General features: G+C 36.4%; 2 protein-coding genes across 2 annotated transcripts; one reads left to right on the forward strand and one right to left on the reverse strand.

Moving 5' to 3' along the window:
- Window positions 1–793: 793 nt before the first annotated feature.
- Window positions 794–6,905, reverse strand: LOC145897340 (run domain Beclin-1-interacting and cysteine-rich domain-containing protein-like). The gene is made up of 20 exons (XM_082985589.1): window positions 6,380–6,905; window positions 6,160–6,319; window positions 5,915–6,030; window positions 5,742–5,857; window positions 5,363–5,469; window positions 5,203–5,269; window positions 4,529–5,152; window positions 4,423–4,473; window positions 3,908–3,999; window positions 3,734–3,853; window positions 3,524–3,674; window positions 3,213–3,258; window positions 3,017–3,155; window positions 2,749–2,962; window positions 2,573–2,690; window positions 2,393–2,513; window positions 1,423–1,495; window positions 1,177–1,361; window positions 965–1,128; window positions 794–913 (listed from the first exon to the last, which is right to left on the reverse strand). Exons 1-20 carry the CDS (start codon window positions 6,397–6,399, stop codon window positions 883–885), a joined length of 2,715 nt encoding a protein of 904 aa, XP_082841715.1. The 5' UTR covers window positions 6,400–6,905; the 3' UTR covers window positions 794–882.
- Window positions 6,906–9,114: 2,209 nt separating this feature from the next.
- Window positions 9,115–10,897, forward strand: LOC145898569 (E3 ubiquitin-protein ligase RNF185-like). The gene is made up of 3 exons (XM_082987073.1): window positions 9,115–9,495; window positions 9,561–9,747; window positions 10,061–10,897. The coding sequence occupies exons 1-3, from the start codon at window positions 9,347–9,349 to the stop codon at window positions 10,277–10,279; spliced, it is 555 nt and encodes a 184-aa protein (XP_082843199.1). The 5' UTR covers window positions 9,115–9,346; the 3' UTR covers window positions 10,280–10,897.
- Window positions 10,898–15,469: the final 4,572 nt, after the last annotated feature.

Genomic DNA, 15,469 nt, shown 5'->3' on the forward strand with positions numbered 1-15,469 from the left:
ATGAGAAATCGACCGTCAAAACAAGGACATTTTTTTGCACCATGCATAGATTGACACAAAATGTATGAAAATGTAAAAAAAATATATAAATTTCCAATGATTTTTGTGACAGACACTGATATGCATGTTTCATATAAATCAGTTATAACTTTTTTCTTGGCACAACAGGAAAGATAATTCCACCAAAATTGCAAAGCTCATTGAAAAACCTTTCCAACGATACTAAACTTGTCTTCTCATTCGTGGGGGAAATAAGTTTACCGACCAAATATTTATTTTCACCGTCATAAAAAGTTTTTTATCTGCAACTTTTTTCAGCCCCCACGAAATCGCGCACAATTTAGTTTCGCTTTAAAGGGATTTTGAAGGGTTTTCCAACAGGGGAAAAATTATCTTTTCTGTCGACCAATAAAAAAAAATGCTGATTTATGACAATGCATATTAATATCTGTTCCAAAAATCGTTGTATATTGATATTTTTTTAAATTTAAAAAAATTTTGTAACGGCAGAGTTAAGTTTTGTCAAATGGTAAAATTTTTTTCAACTAACGTCTATTTGGTTACGGGCGTCATGTAATTCTCGGCAAAATAAACTTAAATACGACCCCAACGTCCTTGTTACACCAACATCTCGTCATTTTTCTCACACAATCTATAACGCATTTCACTTGGCTGACGGCGTTGACCAAATAACTTATCCTGTTTCTCACGTTTCCGGTCAACAATTTCTGCCAACATTAGTCAAGGAAAATTCCTGAAAATATGGCGTTCGGCTAATTTTGACGACCACGGGTTGAAGGTTGCACGTAACAAAATTGTATTAGGCACAAAGGTAATTATTGCACATCCAATATTTAAATACATTTAATTGCACATCGTTGGTCAAATATCTTTGGTCATTAAAAGCTCTTTCCTAAAAATTACAGTTTTAGATAGGCACTAACATTGCATTTTTTCACCTAACCTTCTGCTTATTCGTAAGCACTTGAGACAATTTTGAGGCTTGTAACATTTACTGTGGTAGCATGAATGGCAAGAAGGGCAGGTAGATGTGTTTTGTTGATGGGGAAATATTATATCCTTGTCATTGTTGCAAAACTCACAAATAAAACCCTTTACTTGGCACAACTACAAAAATATATTGAAATAATGTCAAACAAAAAAACATCAGCTTACCTGGCAATGGTTGAGGTGATGTGTTGCTATAGCGACTACATCTTTAAGTATTGTCAACAGGTTTCCTGATTTTATGCCACAAAGGTCATTTAAACTGTAGACATGGATATCGCCATCTAACATGTGTTGTGGGACAAGCGCAGATATTTTTTCACACAAAATAGTAGTCTGGGTCGTACTATCACCTGTTGATTTAATAAAAATATTAGGTTTTGCGTAGTACTTATTAAAATTAGTGTTTTATACCAGCCTTCTGTGTGGTTGCAAACCTGCATACTTGGATGTACTTGAAAAGAGATGACAACTGTCTGCGCAGATTCTATAACAGATGGTTTTCTTGAAATTCAACGAATAAAAAGTTACTTTTAACAACACAAAAAATTTATTTACGTGTTTCTCATTGTTGCGTAAAGGACGACATTTGCCTGCTTTTGTAAGTTTTAAAAGATAACACAGATACTAAAAAATCAGGAAAATTATTTAGAATAATCAAGGGTGTGTAACATACATCACAGAAACCAATGCTTGTGTTGCATAATGTTTTGCATGCAGCTTTGCACAAGTATTGCATAATCCCATAATGTGACCCAAAACATTTATCTATCGAATGCTCTCGAGTAAAGTGATTCATTCAATATCCTGTTTACCACATAAAATGTTCTCCTATGCTTATGTCACATCACACCTACGTTCTTGTATTATATTACTTCAAGCGCCTCATGATATCACGTGACATTATTGACCAATCAGCTCTCAGTATGGAGAGATTACTGAGACTCAACAAGCTATTCGCCGGCTTGGGATTTATTCCCATAGCCTGATAATAAACTGTATATTCGGATACAACGGATTGCTAGTGAGGTTCAAACCTTTACAGGTGCCTTCTTGGCTCAAATTATAAAAGGAGTTAAATTGTTGTGAGGTCATGTAATGCAGTGTAATGTCACATAATGAACTATTGCCGATTCAGTTGACATGTCATATTTTGTATATATATGTTCACACTTCTTGAACTTGTTACATCAATTTACAATGTGACATGTGCAAATATTTCCAGTATAACTATGGAAAGATTTTCCAACGCTTAATTTGGGCAAAAACTTATAAAAATGTGATTTCGATTAATTATTATCACATAAAAATACTAAATATCATTACAAGTTATACCAGTACTACTATTAGGGCTGAATATCATTCAGTACATTGTGCAACATACTTGTATTGTGTGAAGTGATTTGACTTTCTTGTATATTGCAGGATTTATGTCATCCAAGTTAAATAAAGGATCATCCTGGATTTTATTGATAAGATCGTGACTGAAATTTGAAACTTTGTATCTGCCAAAAGGAGGAACATAGTTTACGTTTTGTGATGCAATTACTTAGCAGTCTCTCACCGGTTATAATCATATTTGTGCAAAACATACGCTGGGATAACTGACAGCTTGTTGTCATGACAACATGAGCAGAAGTATTTTCCCAAATACTCGCAATATCGAAATCTTTTGATATATGCTGAAGAAAGTAATAAAATAATTTCTTCAATTTATTATTTCACACATGTTTCACAAACCTTTGTTAACAAGAGTTCCACAGCCAGTACACCGAAAATTTTGTTTTAACATTGCACTTTTTAGTTTTAGCTTCACTGGGGTATGGAAAATAATTTGGGGACGGGGTGGGGCCCAATCTTGGTTTCCACGGATACGAATTCCTGGCTCTTGAATTCCGGTTGATGCTGAAGCAGCATCAAAATCAATTGCAATGGACATTGGTAAGGGAAGAAGCTGTATATAACAAATGTTAAATAACATGTTTGCAAAAAACCATGCTACCGTTACCTTTTGTGGAACATCATCTTCAGAGACCAACCAATCCACTTCAGATGCTGTAACACTCCTTTGCCCAGAAAATGTTTTCAGCAGGCCAATAGCAATTGACTCTGCAGTCCGAAACGAATCAGCACTTGATAATTTGTCCCTGAATATTTTGTTTGTTAATCATGGAAAGTTATTATAAATTGTAGTTTTCACTAACAAAGTAGTTGATGTGGACAGTTGGGGGAATCTTGTTGTGTCAGATTCTGTAAAAAAAACTTGCTATAAGAAACCTAGTTTAAGAGACCCTGTAGTAAGCATATAAGTGAAGTTAAAATGTTTATTCTGGCACATACAATTGCCCAAGTTTGAATAAATATTACCCAAAACAAAACCTTGGCAGCAGTTTGAAAGAGGTACACCATACCCCCATAATGCATTTAGGAAGCTTTAAGACAATTATGCTCAGTCCAATGCAAAAGAACATTTTTTTACCTAAACCTTCAAGGTAAAGTTTGCATGTCTACTGACCAGTTTGTTGTGAATGAAAAGTTAGATCATTTGAAGATGGGGACTGAGACAATTTTGATTGTGAAGTAAAACTTCCAAGTGGTGACACATATCCAGTGGACGATTGACTTTGGATTGAAACAAAATCCACTGGTGAATTTACCAATGGGTGCTGCAAAGCATACACATGTGTGATATTTATAAAGCGAATTTTAAATAAATTTTAATCACCCCAAGAGTTACATCTTTTGTGAAACTTCCACTACTTGTAGCAGGTGAAAAATGAATCTGAGACTTGACTTGTTCAATTGCTCCAATTAACATTTCACTAAAGTGAAAGTGAGCATTTTCCTGAAGAAATATGTTATTGTAAACTGATAACAAAAGTTAAAATGTTATGCAGACCTTGTCTATATCTGCACAAGTTGTTAAGTCCTGATTTTGCAAATATGTCATTAGGTTTTCTGAATTGGAAGCCTTTTCTTTTCCATAAAACCCTAGAATAAATAATTAATTAAACTACCCACGATGCTGTTACTGAATCCCACCTATGTTGTTTTGTTCATCAAAACTACATAACGATGGAAATGAGTTGCTGGATTTATATACAAGGCTGGATTCATTTGGTAAAACTTTATATGGGTACATGCAATTTTATGACTATATGCTTGCTTGTGCACTGCTTTTATAAGAGACTGACTGTTAAACAACTTTATTCGCACGAGCTGTCGCGAGATTGATCTAGCTTCATCAGGTGCAGCAAATCAGCTTGTGCGAATAAAGTTGTTTAACAGTCAGTCTCTTATAAAAGCAGTGCACAAGCAAGCATATAGTCATAGATCAGAGACTGACACGACAAACTGAAGAAATTGAATGCAATTTTATGTAATAATGTATTGTCAAACTAAACACAAAGTTACCAAATGTATGTCCTTTAATATGGTCTGATTTGGATCTGCGATGAGTACGACCTGCAATAAAAACCAACAATAAAACATTAGTTTAAAGCAAAAAAAGTGACTTAACTGTCTCTTCCAGCTTGGTTAGAAGATGCATCTGTTATTGATGTTGATTTATAGTTATGATGTTTAGTTTCACATGTAAGGTTAGTGTCTTCCTGAGCAGGTAACATAACACTGTTCAATCTAATGGGACTGTTTAAAGAACTTGAGTGCTTTGTCAAAGATTGAGAAAGCATTGCCTCTTCAGCAGATGCAACAACATCTGGTAAAATGTTGGTCATATTTGCATCTGATATGAAAAAACTACTATCCGAACATTGACCAGCATGAACTTTCGTAAAACATGATCCACTTTCGCTCTCAAATAAAAATGACAAATTGTTTTCTTCAAACTCTGTCGAATCAGTAAATAATGGAGTTGAGCAGTAAGGTGGTATTTCTTCTTCGTGTAACTGTTCATAATCAACACAACTTCTCCCGTCCTTAGGTGATGTCAGGCAAACTCCCAAACATGAAGAAACATTACCCATATCTTCCTTTTCAGTATCACATTCTTTTTGAATTGTTGTCGAGGTTAAATTATGTCGCGGAACGTCTTTTCTGGGTGTAAATTTACCACTAAGTGGGTCCACAGGTTCTTGATGGTCACTTAATGTATTGCAGTCATTTGTGGTGGAGACGACATCTACTAAAAAAAATAAATAATTCCTGAAAAAAACAAAATGGAAAAGCATTTACTTATGCATGGTTTACTGCTATGAAGCCTTGCAAGTCCTGTGGCTTCCTTTCTGTCCACTTCCATAAACTGTTGAACAAAAAAGAACTTTCCAGCATTATAGGATTCAATACAGAACAGGATAATTCATCAAATCCATCATTTCCTTCAGTATGATCATACCATGTCAAGAGGTAGCTCTGCTAAGATTAATGATGAGTTTTGTTCTAATGCACGAAGACAGATCATTGCTGCTGACACAGATTCCACATTGCGTATATATGCCCAATCTAAAAATAGGAGAAATTGATTATTTGCATGTCAAATGACCAAATAAGTACAACTTAAACAGTCAGGAACTATTTACCTCTTGATTACAAAGTCACCATCTAACAACTTGCGTTGTTGATTTGCAGTAAAATACTTCCCACAATTACAAATATGTAAAAAAATTCATTTGGCTAATCTATTCTTGTATGTTTTTTTTTGTGCAAAACATAATTTTTTTTTTATTTTGGTAAACTTGGCATAAAATGTTTTCAGACACACTGGGGTGACTTACCATGATAGTACAGAGACAGTGGGTTTTCATCAGATAATAGTGGTTGTAGTTGAAAAGATAAGCACTTCATTGTTAATCCCTTTTCTAGCCATAGTTCACCTTTACTTGGTTTGTTTCTGCATCAATGTAAGTTTACAACCTAGTTACTAACTATTGATATGTATATTGTTTACCTGGAATATAGCAAAGCTGTATTTGTAAATAAATTGCCATCAGCATTATAAGCTGGCAGAAGCCAGACCAGTTCTTGCACAAACATCCAGTAATCATTTGCATGCACATTGTCGCCCTAAAATTAGACACAAAATGTGCAGTTAAAGAAAAATTATTGATCACTAGTCTTTAGCTATACAGAAACATCGGTTGACATTATCTTGAGGCATTACATTTTTCTGAAATATGTAATTTTTTTAATTACCTTGTGTGGTGGTGATTTATATCCATGTGAAAATATCGCATGAAGACATGATACAGCCTGTTTAATCCCTCCATGTACATATAATATGTCAGTTGGGTGTTGGCTCAGAATTCTTTCAACTGTACATTTCAAACTTTGAAATAGTTGGAATCTTTCATCACTAGAAGATGAACAAAACTTGATCAGGTTTTCGTTTAATATATGACATTTAATTGCACACCTGTGGCCACCAACGCTCATTGCTTGTGGTTTGTCAGATTCCGACAAAAAACAAAATAGGGTTATTCCACCGTCCTATGCCCCGCCTTGTTTAGAAGATGCATAAGGAAGAGCTTGGGGCATATATGAATAGCCAAACATAGTAATCAAATGAACCAACTTGAACGTTTTGCACACAAAGTAATGGCATTTACTTTTTCATTAGTTGATATAAGCTACAAGGCAATTACAACGTTTCCATTTTCCACAAACAGAAAACTGTAAACTATACACGCATGACGCCTCTAATTTCACAATGACAACAGTTTGAAATTCAGAAAAGTTGAACTTCGAAATGGCAAATGATATCACAAGAGAAAATAATTTATCTTTTGATAGAGTTTACTTTTATGGTAAAACACATTATAATTTTTAGGTTAGCACAATAAGAATTTGCATCCAAAAACAAAATTAAACATTCTATTATTTCATCTGAAACGCTTTTCCGATTTTTTGTGTAATGCCAGAGTGAAAGGAATTGCAGAAAATCCATCACTGAAGTTTGGGTTTTTATACCTTTATCATTTCGGCGAAATAAAAAAAGAAAATCAAAAATTACGTCACGCATCGCTACACACAATTACATATTGCAAAACGATTTTTTTAAAATTTCCTCAAATGTAGCTCAGGGCACGTAGAACAAGATGCCAATGCGTATTTTGGGCACTCATGACTCATATTCCAACGAAACGACTTGGTACGGAACATTTTTAAAATTTTGTTCATACATGTCGTCATGACTTTGCACCTTACATCCTAGGCTCTATGTTGTGGACGTAAAGTCGTTTCGTTGGAATATGAGATGGGTGCCCAAAATACGCATTGGCATGTTGTTCTACGTATCCTGGGCGACATTTAAAGAAATTTAATAAAAATTCGTTGGTTTGGAACATTTTCAAAATTTTGTTCAAACATGTCGACTGGAATGTGCACCTTACATCCTAGGCCGTAGGTACGCTGTATGTCATATTCCATCTGATCGGACGTAAAGTTGTTTCGTTCAAATATTGCATTAATTGGTATTTAAAACTGATTTTGTATCGTTTTTTAGGGCTGTATTGAGTTTAGGATGTTGTCGTTTTGCAATATGCAATTGTGTGTAGTGATGCGTGACGAATGTTTTAATTTCTTTTTTTTATTTTGCCGAAATGATAACGGTGTTTATATACGGGACAGATTGTTAGCTGTCGTCGGTTTGGATGTAGGGCTGTAACGTTACGGCCAACATAGGTAAGCGTCCAAGATCAGTAAACTGGACAAAATCGGTAACCTAAACACGCGACTGCAGCGGCAAACAAGGTTTGTACATATTTTCATCCAAAAGGGATAATTGAAATCATTTAACCTGTATTGCGTCATCGATAGGTAACTTCATTAATTGTTAGGGTAGTCACGCTATACCTTGCACTGTGTCCATGATAGGTAAGTTTGTTCATTGTTAGGGTAGTCACGCTATACCTTGCACTGTGTCCATGATAGGTAAGTTTGTTAAACGTAAGAGTAGTCACGCTATACCTTGCACTATGTCCATGATAGGTAAGTTTGTTCATTGTTAGGGTAGTCACGCTGTACCTTGCACTATCTCCATGATGGGTAACTTTGTTAAACGTTACTCTAACGTTTAACAAACTTATCTATCATGGACATAGTGCAAGGTATAGCGTGACTACCTTAACGTTTAACAAACTTACCTATCATGGACATAGTGCAAGGTATAGCGTGTAGGGAATTCGGCTTGTCATGGTTCGATACACTTTAATATTTTGTTTTAACTTGGTCTTCTGAAACTGCTTTCTACTCTTTTACATTTACACCCGTCTTTCTGACGCCATCGCTGGTTATCTCGCTTGCGTTACGTCTTTCAACTTGCGCTACTTCTTCTAAGTCCCCTTTGTCGCGTAATCGCAGCAATTATCTCTTTGTTTCTCTCTCTCGTCTTTGATGTATCCCTATATATTTGCGACTGTTTCCACAAATAAACAGATCTTGGTTCTCGGTCTAACAGATCATAATGTGATCTCTCCTAATAGTTTTCGATCTCTCAGATCATGGCTTTTGGTATCATTTTGTTCTGTCGGGATCTGCTGCCAACATGGTGTCGAAAGCTTGATGTCGGGTCTTCGCCCATGCGTCCCATCAAGCGTGACTACCTTAACGTTTAACAAACTTACCCATCATGGACATAGTGCAAGGTATAGCGTGACTACTCTAACGTTTAACAAAGTTACCCATCATGGACATAGTGCAATGTATAGCGTGACTACCCTAACAATGAACAAACTTACCTATCATGGACACAGTGCAAGGTATAGCGTGACTACCCTAACGTTTAACAAACTTACCTATCATGGACATAGAACAAGGTATAGCGTGACTACTCTAACGTTTAACAAAGTTACCTATCGTGGACACAGTGCAAGGTATAGAGTAAATGATTTCAATTACCCCCCTTGGATGAAAATATGTACAATCCTTGTTTGCCGCTGCAGTCACGTGTTTAGGTTACCGATTTTGTCCAGATTACTGATCTTGGACGCTTACTTATGTTGGCCGTAACGTTACAGCCCCCTCTCTCGGTTTGTGTTGCTTTGAGAGTCACGAATCACGATACCTCTCATGCCAAAAATGGTGGAAGCCTAAATTTGTATTAATTTCCTTAGATGCGCTTTATATTTTCAGTGAACGGCAATATTTCTTTTACTCATAGACTCCTTGAGTTAGTTTTCGATATTTTTATCAGCACTCAAATTTATTAATATGATGTGGACTGTATAGTGGAACTCTTTGTTAATTTTATCATGACTGGCAATAACAGATATAAACTGAATGTATGGTGTGTGCACAAAAGCAGTTGTTTTTAGGAAACTATGTGGTAGTAAACAGAAGAGTGTTTTTATCAAAGTGTTGAACTTTCCAACAACGGAAAAAAATGGAAAATAAAACAGATATTCCTTCCACAAGTCATTCAAGTAGTTCTCAATCCGAGAAACCAAATACAGAAGGCGGGCAATTTGAATGCAATATATGTCTTGATACTGCCAAGGATGCAGTGATCAGCTTTTGTGGTCATTTATTTTGGTAAGGGTTTTGAAATACAAGGTTGTGTCATGTACAATAACTTATACTTGTGTATGGCCACAAAGCTGGCCTTGCTTGCACCAGTGGTTGGAAACAAAACCCAACAGACAGGAATGCCCAGTTTGCAAAGCAGGAATTGGTAAGGACAAAGTTGTTCCTTTGTATGGAAGAGGAAGTTCCAATAACCAAGATCCTCGTGAAAAGTTGCCACCGAGGCCGCAAGCCCAACGACCAGAGGCAGAAAACCGAAATGTAGGTTTAAATATAACCATGATAAATAAGCCTACTGGTGTAATTAACAACTAGAAAATTACCATTCTATACTTTAGGTTGGGAAAAAGTTTATAAAATCAAAATAACTTCACAGAATTAGTAAATAGGGCTGTTGTGACACACCTTAGGGAAATGGTGTGACATCAGTTTACAATTTGCTTGGACCTTTACATGACTTATGCTTATGTTTAACTATAATTCTACAGCACTAATTATAGTCATAAGTAAAAGTGTGTGCTGAAAACTTGCCAGTAAACTGAATAGCTGTATGTAATGCAAATTGTTTATTCAGGCTGGTTTCCCTGGATTTAATTTTGGAGATGGTAGTTTTCAAATGTCTTTTGGTATTGGAGCCTTTCCATTTGGCTTTTTTGGAACAATGTTCAATATTAATGATGGAAGGCCAAGACCCCCACAGTTTGGAGGGCCACAATACCAAGATGAACAAATGCTTTCAAGAGTATTTTTGTGGGTTGCCGTGATTCTAATGTTTTGGTTGTTTTTTCTTTAAAAGAACAATTTTGGTTTGTCAGGTTGGTATTTTGGTTTATGACATAAAAAACACGAAGTGGATTTATATGTTAATTGGTTTTGTGCCTATGAAGTGCTGGTATGTGGACAGCATAAAGTAGATACTATATAAACTACATTTTAAGATAATGTAAACATGTAATATATTGATTTGTTGTGTGTGCCCCATTAAACCCTTTCATTATTCTCTGTGCAATTTTATCATAGTGGTTTTATTTCACACATAATGAAGTTTTATGAAATATTTTGTGTTTTTGAATATTATTTTCTATGTGACTGTTGGGCTTCATTAAAACCAACATACAAAAGTTTTGTAACAAAATTGTAGTTTTTCCATTACTAACTTTGTCCATCAAGTATTGTTGGTAAAAAATAGTTTCTTCTATTACCCTAGATAGCCCGTCTATTTAGCAATGGCTATTTAGATTATAATTGCCTGGTTGAAACTTACATTTACCATCCAAGGTAAAATATTCACAAGCTTGCGGTGCGTTTTGTGTTATACCACAATGCTACGAACTGTTTGCTGTTGTGTGAATCGCACAAGCAGTACGCTAGGTCGCACGAATTTCATTCAATAAACGAAAAAAGAATCATTCTCTCGTATGCCCCTCCCCACTGCCATCGATCATGACAAGTCACAGTGGAGTGAAAAATCACGCCCCTGTAGTTAAGTTAGTGTTCGAGACTCTAGGTATTCCATTGCTACACTTATGTTCATGGTTCCGACTTCGCGTCATCAATTGGCCTGACGTCATAATGCTGCAGGTAAAGACTGGAGGAAAATGCATTGGATTAGATGTGAGTTCTTCAACAAAACGCGTGTAGCGCTGCAGTAAATCATTTTGTGGGGTATTTGTTTGTTTAGACAAAGCAGAAATTGTCGAAGAATAACAGTATCAAGCACCAAAAACGAAAATTTACGTTTAGGCGAAGTAAATCGTTTGGAATTAACCGCAACTAGCTCGTCTGGCAGCTAAATTGCATCGATGTGCGCGTTTACTATCTTGTTAGTGGGGAAAATCGCAACATATGAAACAAAAGACTCTAAATCAAATTATAAACGTGTTTTCCTAATTCTCCAGGTCAGTGGTCTCCAACCTTTATATGAAGCGACCCCATTTTGTTTTCCGATACGGAGAAAAATATTTCAAGTAATGCTGAAACTAAATAACACGAGTAAGTATGCACAATTATGGAAAAATATGGCTACACAAAAGTATTCCAAAATGATTGTTTTCAAGAAGTTTCAATTAACACATGAGCCTGATTTCACAAATACAAAACTGTCCATTTGTTTCAACATTTAATTTGCACTGCTAATGCGATGGTTGACCTGCATACTGTCCACGAGTTTTTGAAGCCGCGGCTTGACTTTGCACAAGCTTTAACCGCATGTCATCCTCTGCTTCCGGTCGATTACGATGTTTCGTTTTTAATATACTCATTGCGCTGAATCCGGCTTCACGCAGCCATGTGGTTGAAAACGGGATAAGTTGTTGAATAACAAGATTTGACAGAGTCGGGAAACACAATGGTTTAATTGTGACACGAGGTAGCAAGCTGTGCTCCAAAACACAGGCAAATGTTGCGAACTAGAACAAAAAAGTATCAGCCTTCTTCGGTATTAAATTGAAGCGCTAACAAATTGAATTGAAGCGACCAGAGGAAAAGTTATCGCGACCCACAGGTTGGAGACCACTGCCCTAGGTCACTTTAGAAAGTTCTGCAAAAAGTAATAAAATTTACGAAAATTTCCTCACTATCAAGAAACATAACAGACAAGCTTTAGTGTCCATCTTCTGTCAGGTTCCATAAGACCAAGACTAATATGCCTCAATAAAAACGCACACAACAGCCAAAAATTCCAGAGGTTTTTCTTCGCCCAATAAGCGGAAATTTTCGTTTTTGGTGCTTGATAGCATACTTATATTTTTCGACAATTTATGGATTGCTTTAACGTAACATTTTCCCCACAAAATCATTTAGGGCTGCGCCACATGCGTTTTAGTAAATAACTCCTATCTAAACCTGTAGCGGCCGTAATTTACTCAAAATCTGTGCAGCCTGGATCTGCACCAACCGCCGCACTAGGGGGTTTCCTAATCTGTTTTGAACGCAATACTGCCTGCCTTTTCGGATACAAATTCCTCTTCGCTTGCACAACAGCATTGGTTCTCTGTTAAACGAACAGAAACGTGTCACAATCGGCAATAATACGCACATTCAATATGGCCGATAAACTTACACAAAGAAATATGTTACATTAAGAAAGTCAACACCTCTTAACTCATACACAAATATTATCACGACATTTAACTAACACAATTTCACATTCAATTACGTACCAACTTCTTAGGAGTCCAGGACTGAATTACAGGCACTTTGACGGACTAAGACGTTTCAGCATTTCAATTACTTTAACTTTCATGTTTTTATAGCTACACATAAAACACTAATGTTAGAACAAAACATTTCCAAAACTAAATTGGATCAACTATGAACCGCGACAACTGAAACTGCTGCTTACAGCACAGAAAGAAACTGTAAAACGTGGTCAGCACAAGATTGCGACACTAATGACATCACACGCATTGTTACGTTTTTGGATTTCTAACCAATCATGGTAAGTGCCTTGTTACGTCATAGTCAATGAAGTCAGATCACTGACATGAACCAGAAACAGGGAAAGAAAGCACATAAGTCATTTCTCGCTGTAACAAAACCAATGTATTTTTGGCCAATCTTTGCCTGTAGCACTGTGACGTGTCAAACCCATTGTTGATGCGAAGTCGGAACCATAAATACCAACTTAGCAACGGAAATTCTAAAGTCAGAGTTTGCCTCTGGCCAGGGTCGCCAGTTCAAACTGTGTAATTTGCCCACGCTTGTTAAAAATCATTAGGATTGGATGCGATGTTAACACACACTGTAAACCTACTCGCAAACGAAGGTAAAAATTATATTCGCATTTTTATTATCTATCCCCAAAGTCAAACAAGCTCACCTTAATTGCTGCAACAAAAAGTGATCGTACTCAACACGTTAATGCTAGGTATATCCCAAAAAGGGAAAGTTGCGTATTGGGCCGAATATATAATAACGTCATAAATTTTCAAATTGAGTCAAAATTGTAAGCGGCTTTTGTACTTGTGTTTAATTGTGTGCTAAATCCGATTGTGTTTTTTGATAAAATCCTAATTTCGGGCACAAATTTAAGTTGACCCATTAAATGTAGGATTCGCGATCATTGGATTCGGTCGAATACTGAAATATATCTGCTATTCGGTCAAATCTGAATATGGGCACGTGCGGTTTCGGCACAATGTTTTAATATTTTTTTAAAAACGCCTTAATTGAACACACGTAAGACATGTTTGCAAAAATCACCGCATCACCACGTGATTCCCACCTCAAACACTATATTACCTTATACCCTATGTATTAGGCTTAATATTTTATTCGAACAGGTTAGAAATAGCATCCCGAATATCACAAAATACATAAAGAAATACAGGATATTAAAGAAAGTGGAGAGTGCCGTTTAAGTCGGTTTATCGATGTGGTTTGGGATAGGAGTGAATAGCTACACTTGTTGAGGCAAAGGTGCGTCGAGTTGGGGCATTTTTGGGAAGTTAATGTAAGCAGGGTAAGCATGCGAGGGTATTGTTAAGGGGGGTATATTTTGGCGAAGGTTGAGAGCAGTTGGATAGAGGGACAGTTGTTAAAGAGGTGTGTAAAAGGTTTCCAGTGGGTATAGTCGCAAAATAGAGCGAAAGGATTTTGTTAGTGAGTCTGCTGTAACTAAAAGTTTTCAGGTAGTTGGGTAAAATGGGGTTATGTATTTGTGTCCAGTCCGGAAATCGAAAGGTTTTTTGAGTGTCGTTTGTTATTAGCAATTGCTTCGGATTTTGTGGTGTTGAGCTTAAGGCCAGGGAGTTTATCAATGATGACAAGACCTATAGGAAGAGGTTGCTCGGATGAGCCATCGCTAGGGTGACGTTATCGGCGTGAGCAATTGCCTTGGGTATGTTGCGGGTGGTTTTCTAGAGCAACAGTTCTAGGACAATCACGAAGAGGCAAAGATTTGAAAATATGTGCAGAATTTTTTGGTTGGTGTTGAGGAATGGGCGGTGCCCTATTCAAAATTTACCCAAAAAGCATATTGGGCGATGACATTTGGCTGCGATGATGACATGAGGGCAGCAATAATGTCGGCTAGTCGGATGTGTGATTGCGATGTTACCGAATGCGATTGGGTAGTTAGTTATACGCCATAGTTATCTTAGCTTTTATACGTTTGAAGAAAGGTATTAAATACATTTGTAATGTCACAATAAGTATTTAATTAAATGCGGGTTTACGCAAAAGAAAACAAAAAAATAAAATCGAAAACTATTTTGTGGTTGCCCGTATAAAAATAATATTTTATCAGGAGTGAAAGTTTCACGTACTGACTGGTTACATAAAAATAACATAAGCCCAAAAGCGCGCAACTTTGCAACAGGCTGTAAAATGCTTGTAGTAAAACGTTTAGAAAAAAAGAGTAGTTTTTTGAAGAAAAAGGTCATTAGAACCATTTATACTATTACAACTTTTCACAGTACATCCACAACAAATACGTCAGAAATTACAAAATATTTAACGAATGGACATTTACGTAGATCATTATCGTAGATCTTGAAAGAGCCAAGCTGGTAATCCTGTCCACCATAGAAAAAAAAATATTTTTGTCTTAAGTTTGTGAAAAATGGCACCGTTTAAACTACGTAAATGACACACTCGCGACATGAAATTCGCTAAAGCAGTCGAATTATGGCGGTGGGGTTGTACAGAACGATAGTTGGGCCAACCATTGATTGGCGGTAGCCAATACCTGAACAATATACAATGCCCACAGGGGCCGATTGGTGCCTTTTTTAATGTTAATTTATTCACTTTTTTATCGCAGCCGTAATAAAGCTTTTATATGTAGGCGCTTTTTATGTTCATTTAACTGGCATACAGGCTACATACGTGCACCAGATGATGCGATCTTCCATTGAGAAAACAATGAACCTGTATCTGACGTCACATTTCTCGTATGTTATGTTGTGTTTACGTGGCATCTGTATTTTTATTAACGTCGAGTAATACGCCACGAACCCATTTCAACATACGGCGAATATAT

Source organism: Ascidia mentula, chromosome 4 (assembly GCF_947561715.1).
Source record: "Ascidia mentula chromosome 4, kaAscMent1.1, whole genome shotgun sequence".
NCBI lineage: Eukaryota > Metazoa > Chordata > Ascidiacea > Phlebobranchia > Ascidiidae > Ascidia > Ascidia mentula.

Bases quoted from the DNA above. Each gene is read 5' to 3' on its own strand.
- LOC145897340 (XM_082985589.1), bottom strand. From the start codon at position 6,399: ATGAGCGTTGGTGGCCACAG. The intron at 5,153-5,202 runs GTAAATGCTTTT...TATTTTTTTTAG, and splicing joins TAGCAGTAAACCATGCATAA to TAGATGTCGTCTCCACCACA. The intron at 914-964 runs GTTAGGTGAAAA...TGTAATTTTTAG, and splicing joins TGCTTACGAATAAGCAGAAG to GAAAGAGCTTTTAATGACCA.
- LOC145898569 (XM_082987073.1), top strand. From the start codon at position 9,347: ATGGAAAATAAAACAGATATTCCTTCCACAAGTCATTCAAGTAGTTCT. The intron at 9,496-9,560 runs GTAAGGGTTTTG...ATGGCCACAAAG, and splicing joins TTTTGTGGTCATTTATTTTG to CTGGCCTTGCTTGCACCAGT. The intron at 9,748-10,060 runs GTAGGTTTAAAT...TTGTTTATTCAG, and splicing joins CAGAGGCAGAAAACCGAAAT to GCTGGTTTCCCTGGATTTAA.